The sequence below is a fragment of the Lissotriton vulgaris genome, chromosome 8, assembly GCF_964263255.1.
Source record: "Lissotriton vulgaris chromosome 8, aLisVul1.2, whole genome shotgun sequence".
NCBI classification, from domain to species: Eukaryota; Metazoa; Chordata; class Amphibia; order Caudata; family Salamandridae; genus Lissotriton; species Lissotriton vulgaris.
In genome coordinates this window covers 1,295,974,430-1,295,999,860 of record NC_141696.1, presented here as the reverse complement: position 1 = coordinate 1,295,999,860, position 25,431 = coordinate 1,295,974,430, and the positions used below count along the sequence as shown (strand labels likewise).

At 47.2% G+C, this 25,431-nt stretch overlaps 1 protein-coding gene across 2 annotated transcripts in view; it reads right to left on the bottom strand.

The window, feature by feature from the left end:
- RDX (radixin) overlaps nt 1-25,431 on the bottom strand; it is a 441,143-nt gene that overhangs the window by 25,973 nt on the left and 389,739 nt on the right. For both annotated transcript variants that reach the window (XM_086935225.1, XM_086935226.1), the window contains exons 12-13: nt 24,351-24,443; nt 394-645 (exon numbers count right to left, since the gene is read on the bottom strand). In XM_086935225.1, the coding sequence (XP_086791351.1) occupies nt 394-645; nt 24,351-24,443 (345 nt within the window). The remainder of the gene's footprint in view (nt 1-393; nt 646-24,350; nt 24,444-25,431) is intronic.

Below are 25,431 nucleotides of genomic sequence, written 5' to 3'. Positions count from 1 at the left end.
CACAAGTACACACAAGTACATACATAGATTAAATGCATTTTTAACACTATTGTTTCTTCTGCAGAATGTGATACAGTTTGGGAGAAGAGGAAAATGTGAATGGAAGGTCAGGTAAGGTTTGGCTGCTATGTTAAGGTTTGCTTCCCACAAATTGTTCCGAATATTCCTTGATTTAAAATATTCAAGTCTAAAAACGCCAAATCAAATTCTATAGTTCACGTTTACCAATGAAAAGTTAAAATGTACATAAACTGTTACAGTATTTGGTTTCCAAAATGTTACTGAACATATTTTCATTAACTACAGTAGAGAACAACTGAGAATGAGAAAGCAAAAAAGCTGCAACATAAATTGTCCAGATTCCTTTAATAAAACATTGACACGAATTATTACCTGAAGCTGTTTCTTAACACGGTCATTTTTCTGCGTTTCAGTAAGTCGTTCTTCCTCATTTCTGTTGTCTATTACCCCTTCGGATGATAACTCTGCACTAGCCTCATCATTATTCTCATCATGTTCATCATGCTCATTTTCGGTTGGTGGGATGGCAGGTGGGGGTGGAGGTGGAGGTGGTGGCGGAGGAGTAGACATCACAGTTTTCAGCTCTTCTTTGGTTTTTTCCAAATCCTCTTGTGCTGCGAAAGCCTAAACAGAGCATAGATGTAAGTAACCACTGTTAATTGAACAGCTGCCAGAAGAGAAAAAAGCAGGTCAGAGGATAGCAAATATAAAACAGGAGCTGCTTTTACGAACTGTTCTCCCTTGTGGCCTATGCTCTGTAAAGCAACAAAGTGGGTGCATAAAACAATCCCAATCAACACAACATATGGAGGCAACATTCCTACGGCCATTGGGACCAGAAGCAAGAGAGCTAACAGGTCTCTTAAAGTCGGACACATCTGAAGATTTTTTTTATGTCAAGAAAGAAAACTAGTTACTTACCTGTAACTTCAGTTATCCAGTATTGGTATCTTTCATAGATTCACATGCTTAGAATCATCCCCGCCGACGAGGTGCGAGTCTCGCGGTGCAATAAAACATACATTATAGTCATAATAACATTACTGGCTATAGTGAATAGCAAAGTCACATTAGCCTATCTTAGTCTTTTTGTAAAAAGAACCAAACTTGGAAACCAGCCAATCAGGCAGCAGCACCCTTTAGAACCTTCCCCACAGAGAGGCAAACCCTCAGATTTTCTACCGCACCTCGTGTGCTCAGTTTTTTTAGGTCTCGGCTAAAAGACGCGCGTAAGCGCGTCTCCGCCGAGATCTTTTGTCAGCGAGTATCATTCCCAGGAGACAGTCCTGGCCACGCGCATCCTTCCAGGCGATTTGTAACTGGAACGCGCGCTGTGGCCAGGCGCTGTCTCCTGGGAAGCGCAAGCACCACACACGCATGCGCATACACACACACACGCGCCCATGCACGCACGCACATACATACATACATACAGAGACACCACCCCTGACTCATACACACACGCGCGCACACACACACACACAAGTGCACCGAGGCCCCCCCTCCCCCGCCGTCACCGTCGCGCACATACATACACACACACACACGAGCATACACACACACAAGTGCACCAATCGCGCTCCAGAACTTACCTTACCTCAGCACGCGGCGCCCAACCTACTGCTGGCGCGGCCCCGGGGCTCTACACCGCTCACAGGAGCCCCGGGCCGCGAGACGCTACGACTCCGCCTGCCTCCTCTTCCGGTGTGAACGTGGCCCCGCCCCCGTCACAGGCGACCGTGCCTGACTTCCGGGGCGGCCGCGAAATGCCGGGCGGACAGACATTTGTAAGATTCCAAGATTGCAGTCTGAAAAGTAATCCAATATGCTTTCCAAGGATTTACATACTGGCAGATTGCGCAATGAAGAAAAGAGAGAGTACGTGATTAGCCCAAGACCACACCATTTTCTAGAGCGGCGAAGGGCAGATTCTAACTTGAGGCAGACCGTTTATCAGCAGCAGACGTGAATTGACTAGGACAGTGACTAGGTAAACTCGACAGGGCTGATAAGGCACCGCGCCCCAGCTGTATCAGCCTTCCGAGGGACCAGACAGTGAACAAAACTTTCACTTTTGAAAAAGGCCAATTTACCGCTGCTCACACCTCTGCCCACCGTCTCTTTTTTTTCGACGGCATACTGCCCTACATCCACGGGCACAGCAGGACCACAGGGTTCAGGGATTTTAAAAAACGAGGCGCTGTGGAAATCGCTTCAGTTGGACTAGAAGCCGAAGCCTTGTACAGGACCATGCCCTACACTTGAAAACTAGGGGCCTAAATAAAAGAATGATTGTTCAGTGACAACTTTCCATTAATGCACAAAAATTACGTTTGGTGAATCCGGGATTAGGATAGGCAAAGATCAGACGCAATCACATGCACCTTTGTTTACCTGCGTAAACACCCCACGCCCCCAACTGCCCCATACAAAGCCGAAGATCGAGCATCTCCACCCATCGCAGACGGACACTTCCCTTGTAGTGCCTGCACTTATCTCCGGAATCCTTCCCCCCCTCATCCACCAGCGACCCAAGATGGCTGTCCCTCCTTCTGTACACTGCATATACCAGGAGCTGGCCACTACCTCAACACCGCAGGCGTGATTCTATAGTATACTGCAGTGAGCCGTCATGCCATCACGTCCATCTGTTGTGGCCTCGAGGCGGGCACGCCCCAGGGCATGGGCAGCGCCGGGAAAGCTGACCTCCACAGATTTCCTGTTCGGATTCTGTCTGGCTCTGCCAGTTCCTCTAGTGGAAAGTTCTCACAGTCGGACCCTGGCGAGCAGGAAGGGATGGGCAGGCCGACCAGCGGTGCCCGCCACTAGCCCAGACCAAAAGCATCGGAAAATATTTAAAAATAAATATACCAACAGGGAATCAGCGACTGTGACTACAAATTACAAGGGATGCCACCTGTGAAAAATGCTGGCTGGTTAAGGGGCCAGTATGTGGACATCTCCTTGGCAAGCAATGGTGTATTTGATCAGTGTTATGTCTCGGCTAGACAGAGCATGCATCCACCTGTGGGCTTACAGGACACCCATCTCCTAACATTGGTAACATTTAGCGTCACTCATTTTGTTGATGCCATTTGTCATGACATGCAGGTGTCATGCCCTCTTCTTGTGTTTGCCTTCTCTTAGCGCATGTCCCAAGTACATGTCACCCTACACTGCTCCCAGTTTGTGGGGTTATTTTTTCTTTGTTTTCAAGCACTCCATATGAGTACTTGAGTTTTCAGGCCATCTCCCTTGTGCACATACACACAGACCACAAAAATGCAAATGCATTTACATATATGCACTTCTTAAATAAATGTAATACACGACCACCACTTAGTGAGTGCAGAGTAGTGAGTAGTGAGTGCAGAGTAGTGAGTAGTGAGTGCAGAGTAGTGAGTGCAGAGTAGTGAGTGCAGAGTAGTGAGTGCAGAGTAGTGAGTGCAGAGTAGTGAGTGCAGAGTAGTGAGTGCAGAGTAGTGAGTGTAGAGTAGTGAGTGTAGAGTAGTGAGTGCAGAGTAGTGAGTGCAGAGTAGTGAGTAGTGAGTGCAGAGTAGTGAGTAGTGAGTGCAGAGTAGTGAGTGCAGAGTAGTGAGTAGTAAGTGCAGAGTAGTGAGTGCAGAGTAGTGAGTGCAGAGTAGTGAGTGCAGAGTAGTGAGTAGTGAGTGCAGAGTAGTGAGTGCAGAGTAGTGAGTGCAGAGTAGTGAGTGCAGAGTAGTGAGTGCAGAGTAGTGAGTAGTGAGTGCAGAGTAGTGAGTAGTGAGTGCAGAGTAGTGAGTAGTGAGTAGTGAGTGCAGAGTAGTGAGTAGTGAGTAGTGAGTGCAGAGTAGTGAGTAGTGAGTAGTGAGTGCAGAGTAGTGAGTAGTGAGTGCAGAGTAGTGAGTGCAGAGTGAGTGTGCAGAATGCAGAGTAGTGAGTGCAGAGTAGTGAGTGCAGAGTAGTGAGTGCAGAGTAGTGAGTGCAGAGTAGTGAGTGCAGAGTAGTGAGTGCAGAGTAGTGAGTGCAGAGTAGTGAGTGCAGAGTAGTGAGTGCAGAGTAGTGAGTGCAGAGTAGTGAGTGCAGAGTAGTGAGTGCAGAGTAGTGAGTAGTGAGTGCAGAGTAGTGAGTAGTGAGTGCAGAGTAGTGAGTAGTGAGTGCAGAGTAGTGAGTAGTGAGTGCAGAGTAGTGAGTAGTGAGTGCAGAGTAGTGAGTAGTGAGTGCAGAGTAGTGAGTGCAGGGTAGTGAGTGCAGGGTAGTGAGTAGTGAGTGCAGAGTAGTGAGTGCAGAGTGCAGAGTGCAGAGTAGTGAGTGCAGAGTGAGTGTGCAGAATGCAGAGTAGTGAGTGCAGAGTAGTGAGTGCAGAGTAGTGAGTGCAGAGTAGTGAGTGCAGAGTAGTGAGTGCAGAGTAGTGAGTGCAGAGTAGTGAGTGCAGAGTAGTGAGTAGAGAGTGCAGAGTAGTGAGTAGAGAGTGCAGAGTAGTGAGTAGAGAGTGCAGAGTAGTGAGTGCAGAGTAGTGAGTGCAGAGTAGTGAGTGCAGAGTAGTGAGTGCAGAGTGCAGAGTAGTGAGTGCAGAGTGAGTGTGCAGAATGCAGAGTAGTGAGTGCAGAGTAGTGAGTGCAGAGTAGTGAGTGCAGAGTAGTGAGTGCAGAGTAGTGAGTGCAGAGTAGTGAGTGCAGAGTAGTGAGTGCAGAGCAGTGAGTGCAGAGCAGTGAGTGCAGAGCAGTGAGTGCAGGTGCAGAGTGGTGTGTATTGGCAATGTAAATGACAATGCCATTTATTTATGATTTAAAGAAAAAAAAGAAATGTCATGAGCAATGCCAATAGCTCTACCTTTAATGATGCCGAGACCATTGCATTGCAAATGCTTGTTCCTTAGACCTTTCTTCCTGAGAAAAAGTATGTCTGATTCCAAGAAGAGTTTGTTTTTGGCCTGTTCTTCATGTGGGAAGAAGAGACTACACTTTGAGGACCCACATAAGGAATGTATTTACTGCCTCTACCCAGGACACAAGGTCAAGACCTTGAAGGATCGAGAAGGACGCCTGCTGGTTTGGTTGGAGAAGTTGAAGGCATCTTCTGAGGTGGCATCTGAAGGTGAAGGCAGTATTAGTCCTCAAGCGTCCACCCCCATATCCAAGAGGGATATGTCTGGGTATCCTCCTGAGAAGCTGAGTAAGACCTTCAAAACATCCTCTTCAAAGGTGGGTCACTCTTCCTCTAAAAAAGAGAAAGTCTCTTCTGAGGTAAAATCTAGAGATAAGGTGAACGTTTCTCTGAAAACTACCTCTAAATCTCTTCAGGACTCTCCGTCGACATGCAAAACATCTTAGTCGACGAGAAAATCGCCACAGAAAGTGAGTGGATCTTCAGCGTCGAAGAAAAATACACAGTCGACGGCGCAGACGAGTGTCCCTACTCCGCCGAAGACTCATCAAGTCGACTTAGTCATCGAGGATCCCATCGACGATGCCTCTGCCGTCGACGACGACGGTTCTCCCGTCGTCCACAAGTATCCCGTCGACAATGCTTCAAGTTCCGTCAACGAGCCCGCCGTAGACAACGTTACCGTCGACGATCTCACCTTCGACGAGGATTATACCCACAACGGCGACTCCACTGTCTACGACCACATCAACCATGACGTCGAGGGACACATCGTCGACAATGTCTTTTCTGTCGATGACGTCTATGATCACAACATAGACGGTGCCCTATGTTACAGCCATCTCAGCAGAATATGAATCGCCATACATTTCTGCCACTTTGAAGCGTAAAAAACTCACGCCCTTACAATTTACACCGATTTTGAGCTCTAAATTATCGTTGGCATTGTCACTTTCTGACCCTAACCCCACATACAGCCATCACAGACAACTGAAGAAAAAGTTACCTACTTTCGGCAAATATCTTTCTGATGCATATTATAACGGCAGATTCCTCACTCTGTGAATGCCTCAAGATATCAGGGTGGCTCTACAGAATGTTTTCAGCATTTTTTTTGCACGCTGTTAGGTTGCATTGTGCAGCTTCATAAACTCCATCCCAGAAGTGAAGCTGAAGATGCACATAATCACCACCAATGCAAACGGACATCAGTTTCTTCCTCAACTCTGTCCACACAGGGGGCGTGGTCAAGCAGCATGGCTGACAGGACGTGAGCTCCACCAGCTCCCGGCCAACTGACCCTGAAATCCTGTATAATTATCCTGTCCGGGCTCCTATGATACAGAATCGGGGGTCGCAAGCTCCCCTTCTACCTGTGGCCCCATAATTGGGCGAAAAGAGGCGAGCCCCCGCGGTAACTGCCGGTGCTGTGGTGCCCGGACCTCTGACTACGCGAGGCCGGGGTCTGCGGCCTGTTCTAAGAAGGCGACGGAGCAGCGGAGTTGGGTGCTGGCGACTGCCCGCAGACACTGCGCCCACGGCGCCGCTCATCAGACGTCGGAGCCCGCTGCCAACTGGGGAGATGTGGGAGGACATCTGCCGGGGCCGACTGAGGCCTGTGCTGATTGTGGCCGGTCCGGAGACTGCTGCGGCGGACGCGGCGGCCGGCCCTACTTCCTGGTGCCTCTTCCCCTTTTTCGTGTGGAACTTCATCCATCCAGGAGACGCTGCCCAGAGGGAGGGGCGCTCGCCGGCTGAGAGATCCCGGCAGACCGAGACAAATCCTGCGGCAGGATGATCAGAGGCGGCCCTCTGCCGGGAGAGGCCCCGGTCTGCGGCCTACATAACTGTGGAGGCGGCGCCCCAGACCCAGGTGGGTGCGGCCCTTGAGACCGGCGGGGAGCCTCGGCCGGCCTGTTGGGAAGCCCGCTGTCCCCGGATAGCCCGACGCGGCTCACCCACACCACACATAGGCCCCCAGCTGCGGGAGAGACCGGGAAACCCGGGGACCACAAGCGCAAGCCGGCACTGATGGGAGGAGGCGGCTCAGGCTGCCCAACTGCGTAGACAGGCCTGAGTGCCCCGGAAACCTGAAAACGCCGGGGGCCCGTATCCTGAAGGGACTCTGCCAAAAAGAGCCAGCGGACCACGTCCCTCGCGCGCGGACAGGATGTCTCGCTCCACGCAGCCCAGCACGATAACGTAGTACACCACCCAGCGGCTACCATCACATCACACTGGATTACGCGGCAGTCGGGCAAGATGAGGGAGCAGAGGCCCCTGGCGAGCCCTCTCGGGCGGAGCTGCTGAAAGCGATCCAGGGATCCCACACTGCGCTGGAGTGCCAAATAGAAATGGTGTCCATCGATGTCAACCTATTGAGGACAGACCTCCGAAAGGTGGCGGATAAAGTCTCCGATGACGAGGTAAACATAGAAAAGTTGCAGGGTGAGGTGGCCTCCCTCAGGAAGACGGTCTCGCAGCTTACGGCCACGACGGGTGCCCTGGAGAGGAGAGCGGCGGATGCGGAAGGAAGGGCGCGTCGCAGCAACATCAGGCTCCTTGGGGTGCCGGAACGGGCAGAGGCGGGCAATGCGGAGCGTTTCCTCGAGAACTGGATTCGTACTCAGTTGTGCCCAAGGGGCCTCTCGGAGCTCTTTGTGATTGAGAGCTCACCGGGCTCTGGTCCCCCCGCCGCGGGCACTTATTGCCAAGATCCTGAATTATCAGGACAGGGACTGTATTCTACGTGCGGCAAGGGAAACAGCGAATCTTTCCTTTGAAAACAGCATGATCTCCATTTACCCGGATTACACTCAACAAGTCCAAGAGCAGCGAAAGTCTTTTTTGGGAGTTAAGCAAAAGCTCCGGGAGATGCACCTGCAATAAATGCTGCTATACCCGGCCAAACTCAAGGTGCTGTCCCAGGGAAAGGCGCACTTCTTCGATTCCCCGGAAGAAGTCTGGGAATGGCTGGAGATCAGGGGAGATGACCTCCTGCCAGGTGAACATGGGGGACCGTGTGAGAAATGGGGAACTCGACCACCACGGAAACACCCCAACAGGCGAAGACGCTGCTCCGAGGCTGCAGAAAATGAGGAGAACCGCAGAGTCACTGTGGGGGACGATGGGGCTCTACATCTGGCCCAGTCAGATGCTGAAGACGAGACAGGGGCCTTGAAGCCACATGAGCCCGAAGATATACTGGTCCCGGAAACACTGCAGGTCACGGCAGAGAGCACGTTGCTCACTGCTCCGGAGGTCCCAGAGACGGGGGGGGGGGGACCAGGACACCAGAGGCAGCGGATCCTTCTTGAAGGGACCTATAGATCGAGGGTGTTACATGCTTGGCCTATGGCAGGCCCTCGGAACGCGTTGGGCCCACTTCAGAGTGTGGGGCCCGTGTCACATATGCTTTGCAGGAGGGTTTACCCGCTATGTATAATGTATGAATGAATGAGGGGGGTGGGATGGGGAGATGAGTGAGTCTGGAATTGGGCCGCCTAGTCGAGCCCAGTACTTATGTTTTTGTATTAGCACTGGGTCTGGCAAGGAGTTGGGAAGGGGGCGGGTGGGGGGGGGGGGGGGGGTGGATGAGGGGGGTAAGGTTTCCTTGATTGTTTCTTGAGTTTATTTGCCTCGTTGGGCGAATGGGGAGGTGTGCACGCCCTGGCACCAGCAGGGTAAGGGCATATTGGCGTATATGGTTGTTGCTGATATCTTGCTCGCGGGAGGGGGGGGGCTTGTTTGAAGGAGACGTTGAGGGGAAATGTTTTAGGCATTATTTGTTTTGCAGGTAGGGCACTGGTGGGGACATACTCTATGTACAGCCTGATGCAGCAGGGTGAATCCTACTGGAAATCATGGGGTATAAGTTTATGAGCTGGAATGTGAGGGGGCTAGGCACATACACTAAACGATATAGAGTCCTCTCCTTCCTTCGAAGACACAAAATATCCATTGCTTGCTTGCAGGAGACCCACCTTCGGGAAGACGGGGCACAGAAATTGGGGAACAAATGGCGTGGTCAGCTGTTTCAGGCGTCCTTCGCTACATATGCCAGGGGTGTTCTGGTTTGGGTGGCGCCTGGGGTACCGTTTGCGAACCAGTATATGGAAGCTGACATTCAGGGTCGCTACCTGCTTCTTAGGGCCAAGCTTGATGGCAGGGACCTGGTTATCTTATGCACCCAATATTGATGACTCAACGTTCTACGGGTCTCTGCAAAATGCCCTGATTCATGATCTGGGTACCCCGTTGCTTTGGTTTGGAGACTTCAACTGTATCCTTGACCCTGTGTTAGATAGATTCCCACCTCAGGCGGGTACAAAACCCAGTATGACTACACAGCTTAACGAGGTCATGGAAAACGTGGGGGCAGTGGACTTCTGGCGCCTCAGACACCCGGCACAGAAGGTGTACACATGCTTCTCCCTCAGACATAGTACATACAGCCGCCTGGACAGAGTTTTGATAGTGAATGCCGAACCCACCATGACAGTGGATATAAAGCATCAAGCCTGTTTCCTGTCGGACCACTCCCCAGTGGCTTGCATGGTTCAATGGAAGTCTCAGGTCGACTAGGGATACCTGCAAGAGGTCTGCCCGACATTGGGCTTTGGGCCCAACTTCACCCGCTGGATTAGAATCCTCTATAGCTCCCCTAGAGCTCGGGTGCGTCTGGGTGGTGCAAGGTCGGAGGAGTGGCGGCTGGGTCGGGGCACGAGACAGGGGTGCCCCCTCTCGCCTCTACTCTTCGCTCTGGCTATAGAGCCGTTTCGTGTCAAGATCCGTACAGAGCTGCAGCAGTGGGGTATTCAGGTGGGGGACACCTGCAATGTCCTGTCGTTATACGCGGATGATGCTTTGTTTTATTTGACGACCCCCAGAGAGACGCTCCAGAGGTTGTTGCACCTCCTGGATCGTTTTGGTGACGTGTCGGGCTTGCGCCTCAATCGTAATAAGTCCCTTATTATCCCATTATCCGGCTTTGACATGGTGCCTCTGGAGGACTTACCGGAGCTTGGACTAAGATGGGAGCGGACCAGTTTCCGATATCTGGGAATACATGTGACCTCGACTGAGGAACAGTCCCTCGCCCGGAACGCGGATAGGGTGCTTGCGTCCCTCCAGCAATCCATACTATTTTGGAACACCTTACCACTGTCCCTAATGGGGGGGCGGTTGGCAATCGCCAAAATGGTGATGCTGCCAAGGATGCTGTATGTCCTTCAAAACTCCTTTTGTCCTCTTCCTCCAAGGATTTTCGGGACCCTCAACACGTTGCTCACATCCCTACTTTGGGCGGGGCGACGTAGCAGAGTGGCCCTAAGTATTGTTGTGCACTCCTTCGAGGAGGGAGGGTTGGAGGCTCCGCGCTTCGATCTCTATTATGCGGCGCAGCTCCTTCCGGCAGCCAGGTGGTTTGTAGACACGGACATGTGGGAGGCAAGATTGTTAGCGGGAAGGGCCACGGTACAGGAGCTCCGGGTGGCGTTGATGCGTGGGTCTGGAGCTAATGCTGAACTCCCTTGTGGCATACGGCTGCAATATGGCAACGCTTTATTGAAAGGATGCTGCGCTCGGCCCCATTCCACAGGGAACTGCCAATTTAGATATTGGCACCTATGATGGACATAGAGCAGCATATGTCATTTCGCGCATGGAGGGAGGGGGGGTGTGAGGTCCTCGCTGATCTATACCCTTCGGAGAGCTTCTTGTCATACGAGAAGGCGGAGGAGTCATTCGGCCTTAGGGGCGGTCAATATCTGCATTATCAAGGATTGCGCTCAATATTGCGCTCGGTCTGGCCGCGGTTCCCGGAGATATCCCTGATGACCCACACTCTACATATCTTGCTGTCCTGTGGCAAAGGACGAAGGTTGATAGCCTTACTTTATACGGCTATGAAACGCGATTCCGCCCCCCCACCCGGTGCCACCAGCGTGGGCGGCGGACATAGATGCACCCCTAGACCAGGGACAGCGCAAGCGCATAGGGATCTTGACACGGCGGGTGTCCTGTAATGCACGCTTTAAGCTTATCCACTAACTTTATCCACTGCACCTACCTCACCCCAAACTCGGTGAGTCGTTATTCAGAAGACAGGAGGGACAATTGCCCCAGATGTGGTGCAGGAGGCACGGGGTTCCTACACCTGGGCTGGGAATGTCCGTTGGTGGGCAGTTTTTGGACAGGAGCTAGTCTGTCGTATAGTGGCTACTACAGGTCTTCGAATTGAACTATCCCCCTTGCACTGTCTGTTGGGATTAGTACCCAAACCTAGAAAAAAGGAAACTTCCATTTAAACTGTTGCAACGTATGTTGGTGCTGGCTAGGCGTAGGGTAGCCATCCCTTGGATGGGACAGAGGGCCCCCGAGGTGGAAATTTGGCTAAGAGACAAGAGGGAATGGACCCTCGCAGAGGAAACACACATGCAAGCCACTCGGAAGGATAAAAAATTGCATGATGATCTGTTAGCATGGCTTACCATGTGTATGGCGGGTCTCACTACTGACGTACAGTCACGACTCAGAGGGGACCAGTGGCGAACTCTTTTCAGCACACGGATCAGAATCTGAAGGGGAGGGAGGGGAGGATCAATGAGGGGTCACTTGCAGAATGTGCGATATGGGGCTTGGCCGATCTTCCTTCACAATGTCCATAATATATTGATTTATGCTATAGTACCACATGAGCTTCCGTATTTTTCAGATGCTGTCCTAACCGTATTTTTCAGATGCTGTCCTAACCTGCAATGTGCCATAATGAGTCTGTCGATCTGTGACCAAGTGTTTTTAATGATGCCTAAGGAGGGGGGGGGGGCCCTTCTAACTACAGATTCTTCCCCTTGTGATTATATACTATAGCAGTACGCAGCAAGTTTTCAGCAGTGGCTAAAAGATAAAGCACATTTTATCCATGTTGCTGGTATATCCCCAGCGTCAACTCAGAGTGCAGCTGCCATTAGCGAGCTGTTAAGCAATGTCGACAGTTTGTCTACCCTGGCTTTCAATTGTCCTGCCAGAAGGTGGACTATAAGCAAAATATCACGCCAACATAGGCAGTTCCCCAAGCAGACTGCGTCTCTTTGCACAGGACCCAACTGCTCATTCTACCCAGTTTGTTGCAGTACCACATAGTGGTGGTGTGGTCTCAGCCTCCCCTTAATGGTCAAGAGGAAGGCCTTTAGTGCCAAGTGAATCGCCCACAACTCCAGGTTGATGTGGAGCTGGGTTTCCACCGGAAATCAGAGTTCACTGATCTCCACCTCTCCCACATGACCTTCCTAACCAAGCAAGAATGGATCTGTGTCCACCACCCGTTGTGCGTGGGATGGAGAAAGGGGACTGCCGCTAATCCAATTGCAGTAGAGTAGACACCACTGCACATCTATCACAGTCTCTGCCAAAACCTGGATGGAATCAGACAGGTTCCCTTGGTACTCACCACCACTTAGGGTTCAGATCCCACTGCTGAGCCTGAATTTGCCATCTGATATGTACCGCAAGCAGGATGCATAAGATAAAAAGGCTAAGAAGCCTAACAGCCACTCTTGTCTTATAGATATACATTGTCTATATGCTGTGTTAAGTTAGCATGGGCTTATTGGGAGTTTAAATGCCATTTTACCTTTCTGCTGCTTCTGCACACGACACATAGCTGTTGCTTTAGCTTTGAGCCTAGTAGAATGTTTTGATTCATGCGAGAATAATATGTAGTTACTGATATCAGCCTTGCTTGTTGAGCTGTGTCTGTACAGTGAGTGCAGAAACCTTCAAGCAGATCTCAAGACAGTGGTTGTTGTGAGGTCTGATCTTCGCACGTTCCTAGACAGAACATACATGCAGCTGCGGTCAAGTTCTGGCTTTAGGCGAGTTTTATATTGCTTTGCACAAGAGCATAGAAAAGCACTCGCATGCAGAGAGCTGGTGGAAGATGATGTGATCCCTTACCACTAGGATCTTGAGGTATGGGGCCGCTCTGCTAAAAACCGAGACCTTCTTAGATATAATATAATATACTAGCTAGGGAGGGTGAGAATTAGGCGTTACTGAACCCTATTCGTTTTAGCATTATACCATGCTTTCACCTTTTGTGTTCTATGGACTAGTGACTATGCTGATTACTTTGTTTCTTATAATATGTTTGTTTGTATTAGCTTAGATACTGCGTTTGAGAACACTGCATTAGTATATAAACATTTCAAATATGCACGTGCCCTCTTTTACTCCTTGTTCTGGATTGAAATGATTGTATAACGAAAGAGTGTTCATGTGTTCCACGTTACCTGAGGTGTACTAAGTCCATGTTCTGGTTTGTCTAAGCATTGGGGGTTTGTGATCACCAATGAGACACTGTAGCTAGTCAGGTAGGGGATTTTGAGTACTAAGGTGAGTTTTGGCACACCCTAATTCACTGAGGTTCCAAGTCTCTATGCAGAGTTCTGTATGAGAACGGAATCCCTGCGACATGGCGCCCAATCGTTGGTGGTCTTATTACATGATACTTTAGTACATCATTCAGTCCTTAACCCCTTTACTATTGTTTCCGGTTAACGGTAGTGTCGGACAAACCTACCTATATTTACATAGGTCTTTTCAGCTTGAATCTTTCTAAACGGTTTCCTTGAATTACTACCCAGTTGTGTTACAAAGTTTACTTTGTACTCCTTTCTGTGTCACTATGGCCGCGTTGGACATTGCGCAACATAGATGCATTGCGGTGCGCAATCATTTGCAGATTTATAATGTCCCAGAAGATGGCATGGCTGTGATAATGGTAGTGAGTGCAGAGGTGGCTTACCCGTAATGAGATTTTCTACTCATGGGTGACCTTCCCAGCTATGAACGCAAATACTCGTGTGTTCGACACGTACACTCCCACGGCTGTGCCACAGGAATATGCACCATATAGGGCATAGGAGATTCCTATAGATACTTGGCAGCATCGCGTTTGGTTTGATGGCGCCCTACCCCATACTTTAGCAGCTCCGAGGTTAGGTCCTTTGTCCATTCCGGGCGCAAATTGGCCTGTTTTGGCTGGATTTAAACCTCATCCTCAACACGGAGCATGTAACGTTGTTGAATTAAGACGACTACATGTAGTCGCAATTAACATGAAAGATTTCCTTGGGTTTTGATTTGGCCAGAGTGATTCTGTTCGAAATATATACGGTTTGGGCGGCTTTGATCTCCGCTTTATAATCGTTGATTGAGTTACGATAGAGAGTTTTGCTTTCAGGGGAGTAGTCTAGGCGCCAACGTCTTTCTGTTCTTCTACATTGGCGTTTCTTTTCCCTGAGAACCGCTGAGTACCAGGGGGCAGATTTTTGAGGCTGTTTGAGCGTGATTTTGCTTTTAGGGAGGGTGGCATCTAAAGTTTGGGTGATCCAAGTTTCATAGGCCTGATTGGCTAAACGGGGGTCCTCTAACTGGGGGGGCTGGTTGTTAGCAAGTTTAAGCGTCCAGTCATCAATTGGAAGGCGGGGCCAGGCTCTAGCGAATCTTGTCGTAAGGCCAATTGGAGGGGGTTTAGGAACGGTCCAGGTGAAAGGCACCAGAGAATGGTCCGTCCAAGGCAGGGGAATTGGAGGTCCAGTAACCAAGTTTGCACAGTTACTGAAGATGGGGTCCAGCAGATGGCCTTTGACGTGAGTCGACGATTTGACGTGTTGCTTAAGTTGCAGGGCGGCTAGGTCGTCTGAAAGAGTGGAGACAGTATGATCTAATGCAGCCTCAAAATGAAAGTTAAAATCTCCTAGCAAAGTGAAGTTGGCACAAGTGCTAACACGGTCGGCCATAATATGAGGGAGCTGGTTATGGAACTGTTTAGGTGGACCAGGGGGACGGTAAATTAGCGTTCCCGAGAAGCAGAGATTGGGGGAAAGTTCAATACTGACTATGGTCAACGCTGTGATGGGCAAAAGTCCCCAAGAAAAGGATTTTCCTTTCTGGCTTGCCGAGAAGTTTGACCAGCTGGAAGCAGTATTTCCTAACACGACTCCTGGTGAAAAACACAGGATTCTGACAATTAGCTTACCGAAAGACTTAACCCCTGAAATCGGTGACTGAGACCTGGGGTAAGACGTTTGCGGCGGTCTACACAAGGTGCTACGGCACTCAGTCTACGACTGCCGACGGTCCTTAAACGTGTTCAGGATGATCTCATAATTGCGAATGTCAAGGGGGATGCAGTGAACTTTCAAGTACCAATGCTTTGCAGGCAAAATTTCAGAAAAAGAAAGTTGAGATTGGATGTACACAAAATTTGTGAAATCACTGGCTCATTCAGCTAAGATACGGCATTTCGATTTTGTGCATGCGAAAGAATAAAAAAAATGTAGAGGTGGTAAGTGGAGCAGAAGGTGGGGAAAAAAAGGACATTTTGTTTATAGCTCCCATAGGAAATTCTCCTCACTACTACAGTCTGAACCACTGAACGGATTGAAACAAAACTTGGCATGTACATAAAACTATACAGAAAGAATGCTTTTGTTGAGTTTTTGAACTATAAACGTTTAAAACAAAATCCAGAGTGGACTTTAAATGTTGAACACTTTTGTATATTCCTGCAGTTTTGTGTTTTTTGCTGCCTAATTAAAATAACCTTGCCACATAATTTGGCTTTCCTTTTTTTAGTTTCTATTTTTGGTCAATTCTGGTGGGGTTTTTTCCAGTGCTTTCAAGTAATTTCAATACCTTAAAAAAACAGTGCTCATCAGTGGTTATACATTTTCGCGCCATTAAAAACTACAGAAATAGTGTTTTTCCTGTGTTTATGGAAAGGTTTGCTTTTGTTATTGCTTGCTTTCTGCACTGATAGCGCATGATATATAGACAGTGTAAGTATAGTGTATATGAGGTCCAAATAGATTTTTCCAAATTAAACTTCTTGTAGTACACAATACTTCTTCAGTGAGTCTTTGGTCATATGTGCTCGCTCGTTCATTCCCATGTAAACTTCTGTGAAAAGGCCCTCTCAACATTGGTACACGAGCTGGGCAATGCCAAAACAGCCAGTACACAATTTGTTACCTCAGGCCACTGACATAGCTTTCCATGCCAATACTAGTTCACTTGAGGATTGCCATTCTCGGGGCAGGTTCTGCAGCATTTGCGCTGAACTGGGTGCTTATGCACTTAAAGTTATTGAAGCGGTCAAAAATGAAGCAGCACTTTTGAAACTACTGAGGAAACTTGCCTTTACGGAAGGGATCTAGAACAGAGTACCGCAGTGAGGTTTCATTGACTTCAAAAGCCATTGGTGGTGAAGGGACATTTCTATGTATCATTGCAAGCCATTTCTCATACATGGTAAAATGAAAGTTCCTGAATTGCTCTTCATCATTGCTTTGCTTACCAAGTGGCAAGCACTCTAGCACGGAACATGTTGAAGTGCCAAAGTCACTAAAGGTGTAGCCCAGCCTACCCTCAAGGAGATGTTTCACATCTAAACCAATTATACTGAACACTTGGCAGACAAGGGTGTTTTCAGACTCTAGTTTTATTTAATATGTTCACTACAGCAGTTATGCTTTCCTGTAAAAATCTAAGAATGCAGTAGAGTACTTTTTTTCACATCACTATCAATGTCACCAAAGATCCTCCCATTTCTTGCTTTTGTCATCATCACTCAGCAAAAATTCTGTAAACGGTTGCCACATGGTTAATATAGCATTCATAGCCCCTTGAATTGAGAACCATCAGCTAAGGGACACAGTTGGAATGACTCTTTCTATGATGCCACACAAAGCGAAAAAAAATGCGTTTTAGTTCCTATGCATAAGAAAACAGTGCACCAGAATGGACTAAAAAATCAATAGCATTCCTCATTAATTCTGAAGATTGTAAGGAAAATGCTACTTACCAGTATGCATCTGTTCTTGGCATGTAGATCTGCAGAGTTGTACACTATATACAGATCGCCATCTGGGGTGGGCTCGGATGCTTGCACTTTGTTTTCTTGGAAGAGTCTTTTGCAGTCACGAGATAGGCGACACCTCCCTTGGACGATGGTGCGCATGGGCATCAACTCCATCCTCAGATTGTTTTTCGCCATGATGGGAAATGCTGGAGTCAGTAAAAAGTAAGATGTCCATGTGAATGTATCTAATTAAGATAATACTGGAACAGGTACAGGTTCTGGGGAGGCGGGTGGGTGTGTACAACTCTGCAGCTCTACATGCCAAGAACAGATGCATACTGGTAAGTAGCATTTTCCGTTCGAGGCATATGAGCTGCAGATTGTACACTATGCATAGACTGTACAGCAGTGTCTCCCCTAGCGGTGGTCACCTGTATCTGTTGCAGTAGTTTGAAAAAGTGTTTTAAGGACAGCATGGCCTACAGAAGCTTGTTGTTTAGCCTGCACATGAACCCAATTGTGTTTGGTGAAGGTGTGTGGTGTAGACCATGTTGCTTCACAAATGTCATCTAAGGGAATATTTCCTAAGAATGCCATGGAAGCCCCTAGTTTGCCTGTTGAATATGCCATAGGGGGAATTGTTAATGTGCGTTTAGCCTTTCAATAGCATATTTGAATACATTTTACTATCCACCCTGCGATCCTAGCTTTGGGGATGGGGTTACCTTTATGAGGTGGAGAGAAGGCTACAAACAGTTGTTTTGTCTTTCAAAAGGGCTTAGTCCTGTCAATGTAATAAAGTAGGGCTCTTTTGACATCAAGTATGTGAAGGTAACTCAACTGATTGGATAAGGTGAAAAGCAGAGAGGACTTTGGGAAGGAATTTTGGATTTGTTCTGAGAACTACTTTGTTATGATGCATTTGTAAGAATGGTACTTGTATGGATAAAGCCTGGATCTCATTTACCCTTCCGAGAGAGGTAAGTGCAACAAGGAAAGCAAATTTCCATGTGAGGAACTGAAGTTCACATTTATGTAGAGGTTCAAATGGGGGACCCATGTGCCTTGTAAGAACAATGTTTAAATTCCACACTGGAGAGGGTGGCAGTCTGGGAGGAACTATTCTTTTAAGGTCGTCCATAAAGGCTTTAATTGCAGGTACTCTAAATAATGAGAAGTGTTGTCTGTTTTGTAAATAATTCAGAAAAGGGGGTGGTGATGAACAGAGTGTCTGAATTAAGCAGACCACTGTTACCCAGTCCAAAAATCAGGGCTTGATCCATCACCGTTTTTTAGCTCACTGCACCACCCCAGCTCAGAACCTGGCTACATGCAAATTAGTCGGTCCCTGTCCCAGTGCATCATGGGAACAGGGCAGACCAGACTACCAAGCCAATTCTTATAATGGGAAGGAAACAAGAATCCGGGGACCGGTTTCTGGCATTTCAGCCGTCTTCGGCCCGGTTTGCTTGAATCCTGATGGTGCAATGAGCCCCTTTTCTGAATTGTTTTGTAAATAAGCAGCAAGTGCCGCTAGATTTTGTCGTATGGAAGAATATGCTAGATTACATCTTTGTAAGTGTAGTAAACAGCAAATGATTTTCTGAATTGAAGCATCCAGTGGATTAATGTTATTGCAGTAGATAACAAATCTTTTCCATTTTTCTACATAGCATGCGCTAGTAGTAAGGCGTCTAGCTTCTTTAATGATATTAATACAGGCTGGCGGAAGGTTAAGATAACCGAACTCTAGAACTTCAGGAGCCAGATCACTAGATTGAGTTGACCTGGATCGGGGTGCCTTATCTCTCCCATGGTTCTGCATTAGCAATGCTGGGGAGAGGTGTACTTTTTGATGTGGAACTATTGAGAATTCCAGCAATGTTGTGAACCATGGTTGGCGTGCCCATGTGGGAGCCACCAGGGTCATTTTGAGAGACTGTTAACTGAGCTTCCGTACTACTAGGGGAATCATTGGGAGTGGCAGAAAAGCGTACGCAAATCTGCCTGACCAGTTCATACATATCGCGTTGCCCTTGGACAACGGGTGTGGAAACCTGGCGGCGAAGGATGGGCAGTTTATATTTGCGCGTGTGGCGAACAGATCTATGTCTGGTTGACCTCAAATTTGGAAAAATGATTGGAGAACTTGGGGATGAAGTTCCCATTTGTGTATCTGCTTTGTTTGTCGACTGAGCAGATCCGCAATCAGATTGTGAACTCCTGGAAGATATTCTGCCAGAAGGTATATGTTTTGTGGAATGGCCCATCTCCAGATGTTTTATGCAAGCTGGGACAGCTGAAAATAATGTGTGCTTTCTTGTTTTATAATCTAATACATGGCTGTCATGTTGTCCATCCGGACTAGGACAGTCTTCTGCTGTAGATGTACTTGGAATGACTTTAATGCTAGAAATATTGCTAGTAATTCTAGGTGATTGATGTGGAGCACTTTCTGATGAGTGGTCCATTCACCTTGATTTGTGTGTTTTAGGAGATGGGCTCCCCAACCGGTGAGTGATGCGTCTGCTATTAGCACTATTTGTGGAATTGGCTCTAGAAACGGCCACTCTTTGGACAGGTTTTGTGTGTTCCACCACTGCAGAGAGCGATGTGTGCAGCTGTCCACCAACACCAGATCTGTAAGTTGTCCTTGTGCCTGGTTCCACTGACGTGCTAGGCACTCCTGTACGGGGCACACCTGAAGTCTTGCATGAGGCACAATAAAAATGCAAAAGGCCAACATTCCTATCAGCTGCATGAATACCCTTGCTGGGAGTGTTTGCAACTGGCTAACCTGGCTGGATTGGGATAGACTAGAGCTCTGGAGGCGTCTACTGTGGTCCCTAGATAGTGATGTATGTGGGAGGGCGGAAGATTTGACTTGGAGTAGTTTAGTGTGCATGCCAAGTTGTGTAGCAGCTGCATGGTTTGAGGAGTGCGATTAGCACACTGAGTGACTGACTTGGCTTTTATTAGCAAGTTGTCGAGAAATGGAAAGACATGGATTTGTTGTCTTCTCAAGTGTGCTGCTACGACTGCAAGGCACTTTGTGAACACTCTGGGTGCGGTGGTCTCCCAAATGGAAGGACTTTGAATGGATAGTGTTGTCCGTCCACTATGAACCCTAGATACTTCCAGTGAGCAGGGTGTACGGGTATGTGGAAGTAGGCGTCCTTGAGATATAGTGTGGCAAGGAAGTAGCCTTGTTTGAGGAGTGGAGGGACTTGTTGGAGAGTGATCATGTGAAAATGATCTAACTGTATATAGAGATTGAGGGGTCTGAGGTAGGGTATTGGTCTTAGGGTGTCATCATTTTTGGGTATTAGGAAATACAGCGAATAAACCCCTGTTCTTTGATGCTGTAACAAAACAGGTTCTATTGCATGCTTTTGAAGCAGTGAGAGAACCTCTTGTTTTAAGAGCGTGAGGTGTTCTGTGGACATTGGACGCTGTTTGGGTGGTATGGTGGGCAACGTTGCTGTAAGTTCCAGGCAGTAACCATAATGGATAATTTATCTTACCCACTTGTCTGTTGTGATGGAAATCCAGACAGGTAGAGAGTCTTCCCTCGACCAGAGTGGAATGGTCTGGGGGAGTGGAGGGAAGTCACTGTTTATTACTGGGTAAGGCGTGAGTGTTGTTGCCTCGGCCTCTCCCTTTGCTGTTATGTCCCCAATATCTGCCTCTAAAATTTCCTGTGCAGGGGGATGTTTGTGCGGTGTTTTTATAGGAAGAGGAAGCGGTGTCTGTTGCAATGTTTTTAGATTCTCCCCTATAGAAGGAGCGACGAAAGGAGTCCCGTGTGGACAGAGACTGTAATGCTCCCATGGATTTAGCAGTCTGTCTTTTTTAATTTTTTCAAGAGTGGTGTGTACCACTGGTCCAAAAAGTTGTTTGATTGAACGTCTGGTTGAGGATAGTTGTTCGTACCTCTTGTTTAAAGCCTGAAATACGTAACCAGTTATGTTGTCTAAGTAGCACACTAGTGTTAATGGACCTAGACGCTGTCTCTGCTGCATCAAAGGCACACTTTATTGATGCATTGGTTAATAATTTGCCCTCTTGAATTAAGTCATTTGCCTGTGTTTTGTATTGATCAGGTAAATGTTGTAATAGGGTCTCTAGTTGGTCACAGTGAGCCCTTTCATATCTAGCAAATAATGCTTGGGTGTTGGCTATGCACCAGCTATTTAGCAGCAACTCTCTTGCTAGAGGTATCTAACATTTTAGATTCCTTATCTGGAGGTGGTGCATCACCCGAGGTTTGAGAATTGCCGCACTTCCTATCATTAGTTACTACTATTGAGTCGAAGGGTAGTTGCCCTTTAATGTAGATGGGATCATCTGGGTCAGGTTTATATTTTTTGTCGATCCTGCGATTGAGAATCCTAGCTCTTACTGGGTCTTTGAATATGTCGGGGCATGTTTAATGACCAATTTTAGCATTGGCAAGGTTTGGACAGTTTTTTGTGACTGTTCAAAGGTGTCTAGAAGGAAGTCGTCTGCAGGGCCTAAATGCATGTGTGCACCATGGTAGAGAGCAGCTCTATTTACGAGCTGGCCAAAACCAATATTGTCATCTGGGGAGATGGTTTTGTTGGATATGGTTGAGGGTCTGGGGGATCTATTGGGTCATTATAATCGTCCCAATCGTCTTGTGGTGTGTCCGTGTCATCCTCAGGATCAGGATCAGTGAACGGGTCATTGTTGTCTCCCCCACCCTCTAAATTATCATGATCATCCTCATCCTGTGGTGGTGGTGAGTGAGGTGGGAGGTTTGAAGACTATGGAGAAGAGACCGGCTTAGGAGGAAGAACCGGCTTAGGAGGAAGAACAGGCTGAGGAGGAATAACAGGAGAAGAGGGTCTTATTGGGGAAGTGCCACAGTCCTTTTTCTTTACAGGCACTGCAGTGTTTGGTGTGTCCAGCTTCCTCTTGTTGTGTGGAATAGTAGACATGTCCTTTTTAGGGTCTATATGACGTTTTTTCTGTTTGGGATCAACAGGATCCGGTCGAAAAAGTTCTTCTTCCTCAGTAACAGCTTTCGACGCAGACTTTTTCAGATCAGAGCGTGGTTTGTATTTCTGGTCCGAGGCCTTATGAGGTGGTTTTGGGTCCTTTGGCTTGGTTATGGAGCCGGAATTCTTTTTCGGTTCCGAAGATTTTGGTTTCGGATCTGAGTGTTTCGGCATGGAGGTGGTCGGTACAGACTTCTTTTTGGGAGTAGGTTGGTCACCCGTCTTCGGTGCCGAAGTCGCGTGTGGGACACGGATATGGGGTTTCCTCCGTGCCGAGCTACCGGAAGGCTTGTCATTTATCTTCGGAGCCGAGCCGGAGGGCGGGGCTTCTGAAGTTTATTCTCGGTCGCGACTGGTGCCAGCAGGCGAAGTCTTGAATGGGGCCTTCTTTTTTTGGGGTGGAGATGGGGTAGGGGCAGTTGTACTCACTCTTTGACCAGGAGTGATGTAGTCACCTGAGTCGTCTGGCCCGGACACTATTTCAAGGTCCTATGAATCCTCCTCCGGGACATCGGGGCCTTCGTCAAAGATGTCTACAGGTGCCGGAGCTGTCCGCTGTGCCATGATGTGTCGTCGGGCCCGACGATCAAGAATGGTTTTCTTCGATTGAAAAAGGGCGCAGGCCTGGGAATTGTTCTTGTTGTGCTCGGGCGAGAGGCACAGGTTACAGACCTTGTGATGGTCTCTGTGTGGAAATGTTGCTCCACACTGGGGGCGTTTTTTAAATGGAGTCCTTTCCATGAGCTGTAGGCCCGAACGGCATCGATAGGCCCAGCGGCCCGCGTCGATGACCAGAATAGAGTAGTTGAGTGAAGATCACGCGATCAAAATAATACAGTCGAGATGTACATAGGCTTTTGGAGTCGAAAAGGTTTGGAAATACGGCACCGAACCGGAACGCAAAAGGTACATCAGAACCCGATGGTGGAAAAAAAACTATCTGAGGATGGAGTCGATGCCCATGCGCACTATCGTCCAAGGGAGGAGTCACCTATCTTGAAAACTCTTCCAACACAACAACAAAGTGCAAGCATCCAAACCCAACACCAGATGGCGATCTATGCGTAGTGTACAATCTGCAGCTCATATACCTCGAACTGATGCTTTCGGCATACCATCTAACAAGTGGCAAGGATCTCTTACAGGGAAGCACCTCAGCTCAGGTATCAATTTAGACAGGTCATCACACAACTTTTTCATATACGTAGCTGAATCACTGCAATACAAACAATATCATTTGAATCTTTGTTGAACTTGGAAAGAACCTTTTTTGCAAAGCATTTCAAGTGACACTGCGCTACATGTTTTCAAAGGTCTAGTGTCATGTTTTAACCACTATCCCAGATGCTTGGTGATCGCGCTCTTTTCACATATACTTGTCACTATACCTTGCATTGAATTTTTAAAGCCTGAGGTGTTGGCAATTCGCCTACTATCAATACTGACTCACTAGAAACTGGGGGCTGATGTATTAAGGGTTTTTACCCATTTTCTTTGGGTAGATGTGATGACTCATATTGGAAAAGTTTCCTATGAAACCAGCCATTTTACCCATCAGTGAAAGAATCAACTGTGATTGTGATATTTCCTGATTCTCTACAGTTTATAAAATAAAGACCTAAAACATGCTTCTAAACTCTGCATCTTTGGACCAAATACCACAGAACTGAAAAAAACAAAAAGGATGAAGAAACAATATAATATAAACAACAAAACTCAAGCAGAATAATGTTAGTCCAGACTTTCTTACTGCTAGCTTGTATAACAAAGTGACATTGTATTGGCCCCTTCAGGAAGGAAAAAAATGACTTTCACTCCCTTTTTCCTTTCTTTAAATGGCATTTAGTTTTCTGGTTGTGCAGGTGTTTTCTCAGTGTTTATATGTTTTCACTGGTGAGGGCAATTTTGCTTTCAGTGGGGTTTTATCACTTATTATAGGTTTAAACCTAAAACCGGACAGCCTACACATAATCCTCGTAGCCTTGGGAATTTTTTGAAGCTCTGCAGAATGTTTAGGGGTTGTCAGTATACTAAGAAAACCATATTTCGTAGCCAACTGTAAAATATTTCCTGTGTGTATGCATACATAGGGACAGGCGAAGAGAATCTCATGAACAGAAAGCATAATTGATTTAAAGTTACAATGTTCTTTTTGAGAAGAGCAGGATCCATATTCAAATTGGCAAGAATTTTGTTAGAGACTGAACTAAGAGGGTTCTCTGGATTACAGAAATCTACACAAATCGGATAGAGTATAATAAAGAGAAAACAAGGGATGACTGCTCAAATACACATCCTAAAAACAGTATGGCTCAAGCGGATTAGCTCCTGTTATCCCAGTCATTCTAACGGACATGTTAGCCAAATAAGTTTGTACTGAGTCTGAGCAGCAGGGCATGAACGGTATTCATTTATGCACACAGTAAACACTGCAATATTAGCACAAAACAGTTTATGCTATTAGGGCATTCTGAAATACCATTGTCAAAGCCTGGCAATGCGAAAAAGAATGGACACAAAGAAACATACAAGTCAAACTATGTGATTCTAAAGTTAAACATAAACCTATGTATTACTTTATGCTGCCACTCAGAGGCTTCTTCTTCCTTCTTTTTCTTGGCTTCCTCAAGAAGGGCAATCTTAGCAGTAAATTCAGCAAGTTCTGCTGCCTGCAAAAAATTAAACAAAATTAGAGGGTTGAAAGAAATACAAATGCAGTTTGCAGCATGCCTCTAAATGATTATACACACTGATGCCTTGCTTAGTCGCTGAGGAAGAACAGAGGTGGAAAGTTAAGTCTTTGTCTATCAATATGTAGAGAGTCTGCATAACACTGACATCATTTATCAGTCTGTGTGCCTTATTACAACAGCCATATTCTTGACATTAACCCCACTGGCCCAGACACTGAACCCACATTTTTGTGTTGCTGTTTAAATAGACAGCAACGTTGTGATAATTTCTGACATGGATATATGGGATAAATTACCCCCGGTCATGTTATAAGGATGATGTAAGACACAGAGTAGTTGCATGACCATATAGAGGAACGAAACTGAAGGCCAAGTTCCTTTATAAGTTTATGGAATTCTGAAGTCCCGCCATCACGTTCCCACAAACCACTTAAATCCTTGGAGTGTAGCTCTTTCATAGGAAAGAGAGCATGTTTACAAAAATGAAGAATAAAAATAGAATCTCTAATGCAAAATTTAGCACAGCAAAAAATGCTGTTCGATATTTGTTGCAAAAAGATAATGGAATCATTTAATACAAGTCAGTTTTTTTTAAAAAGGCGCAGAAACTAATAATGTAGAAACATGCATAAAGATACAAACTTTTCTATAATTGCCCTAGTACAAAATAAGCATGGTGGTATTAATATCAGTAGGAAAGTACTCTTTTCCGAAATGGCCAAAACTACTTTTTGCCTGGTACATGATGTGATTTCGAATAGAAGTGCACTGGGTTCCTGCTAACCGGGTCCCCAGTGCCAGATCTCTTTCCCAAAACTGTACAATTGTTACCTCCATTTGGCAATGTCTTTAGTACCTCTATAAGTCTCTAGCAAATGGTATCCCTGGTACATAGGGCCAGAGGTACTAAAGAGGGTACTCTATGGCCTGCAGCACAAATTGTGCTACCCTAAGGGACCCCTCT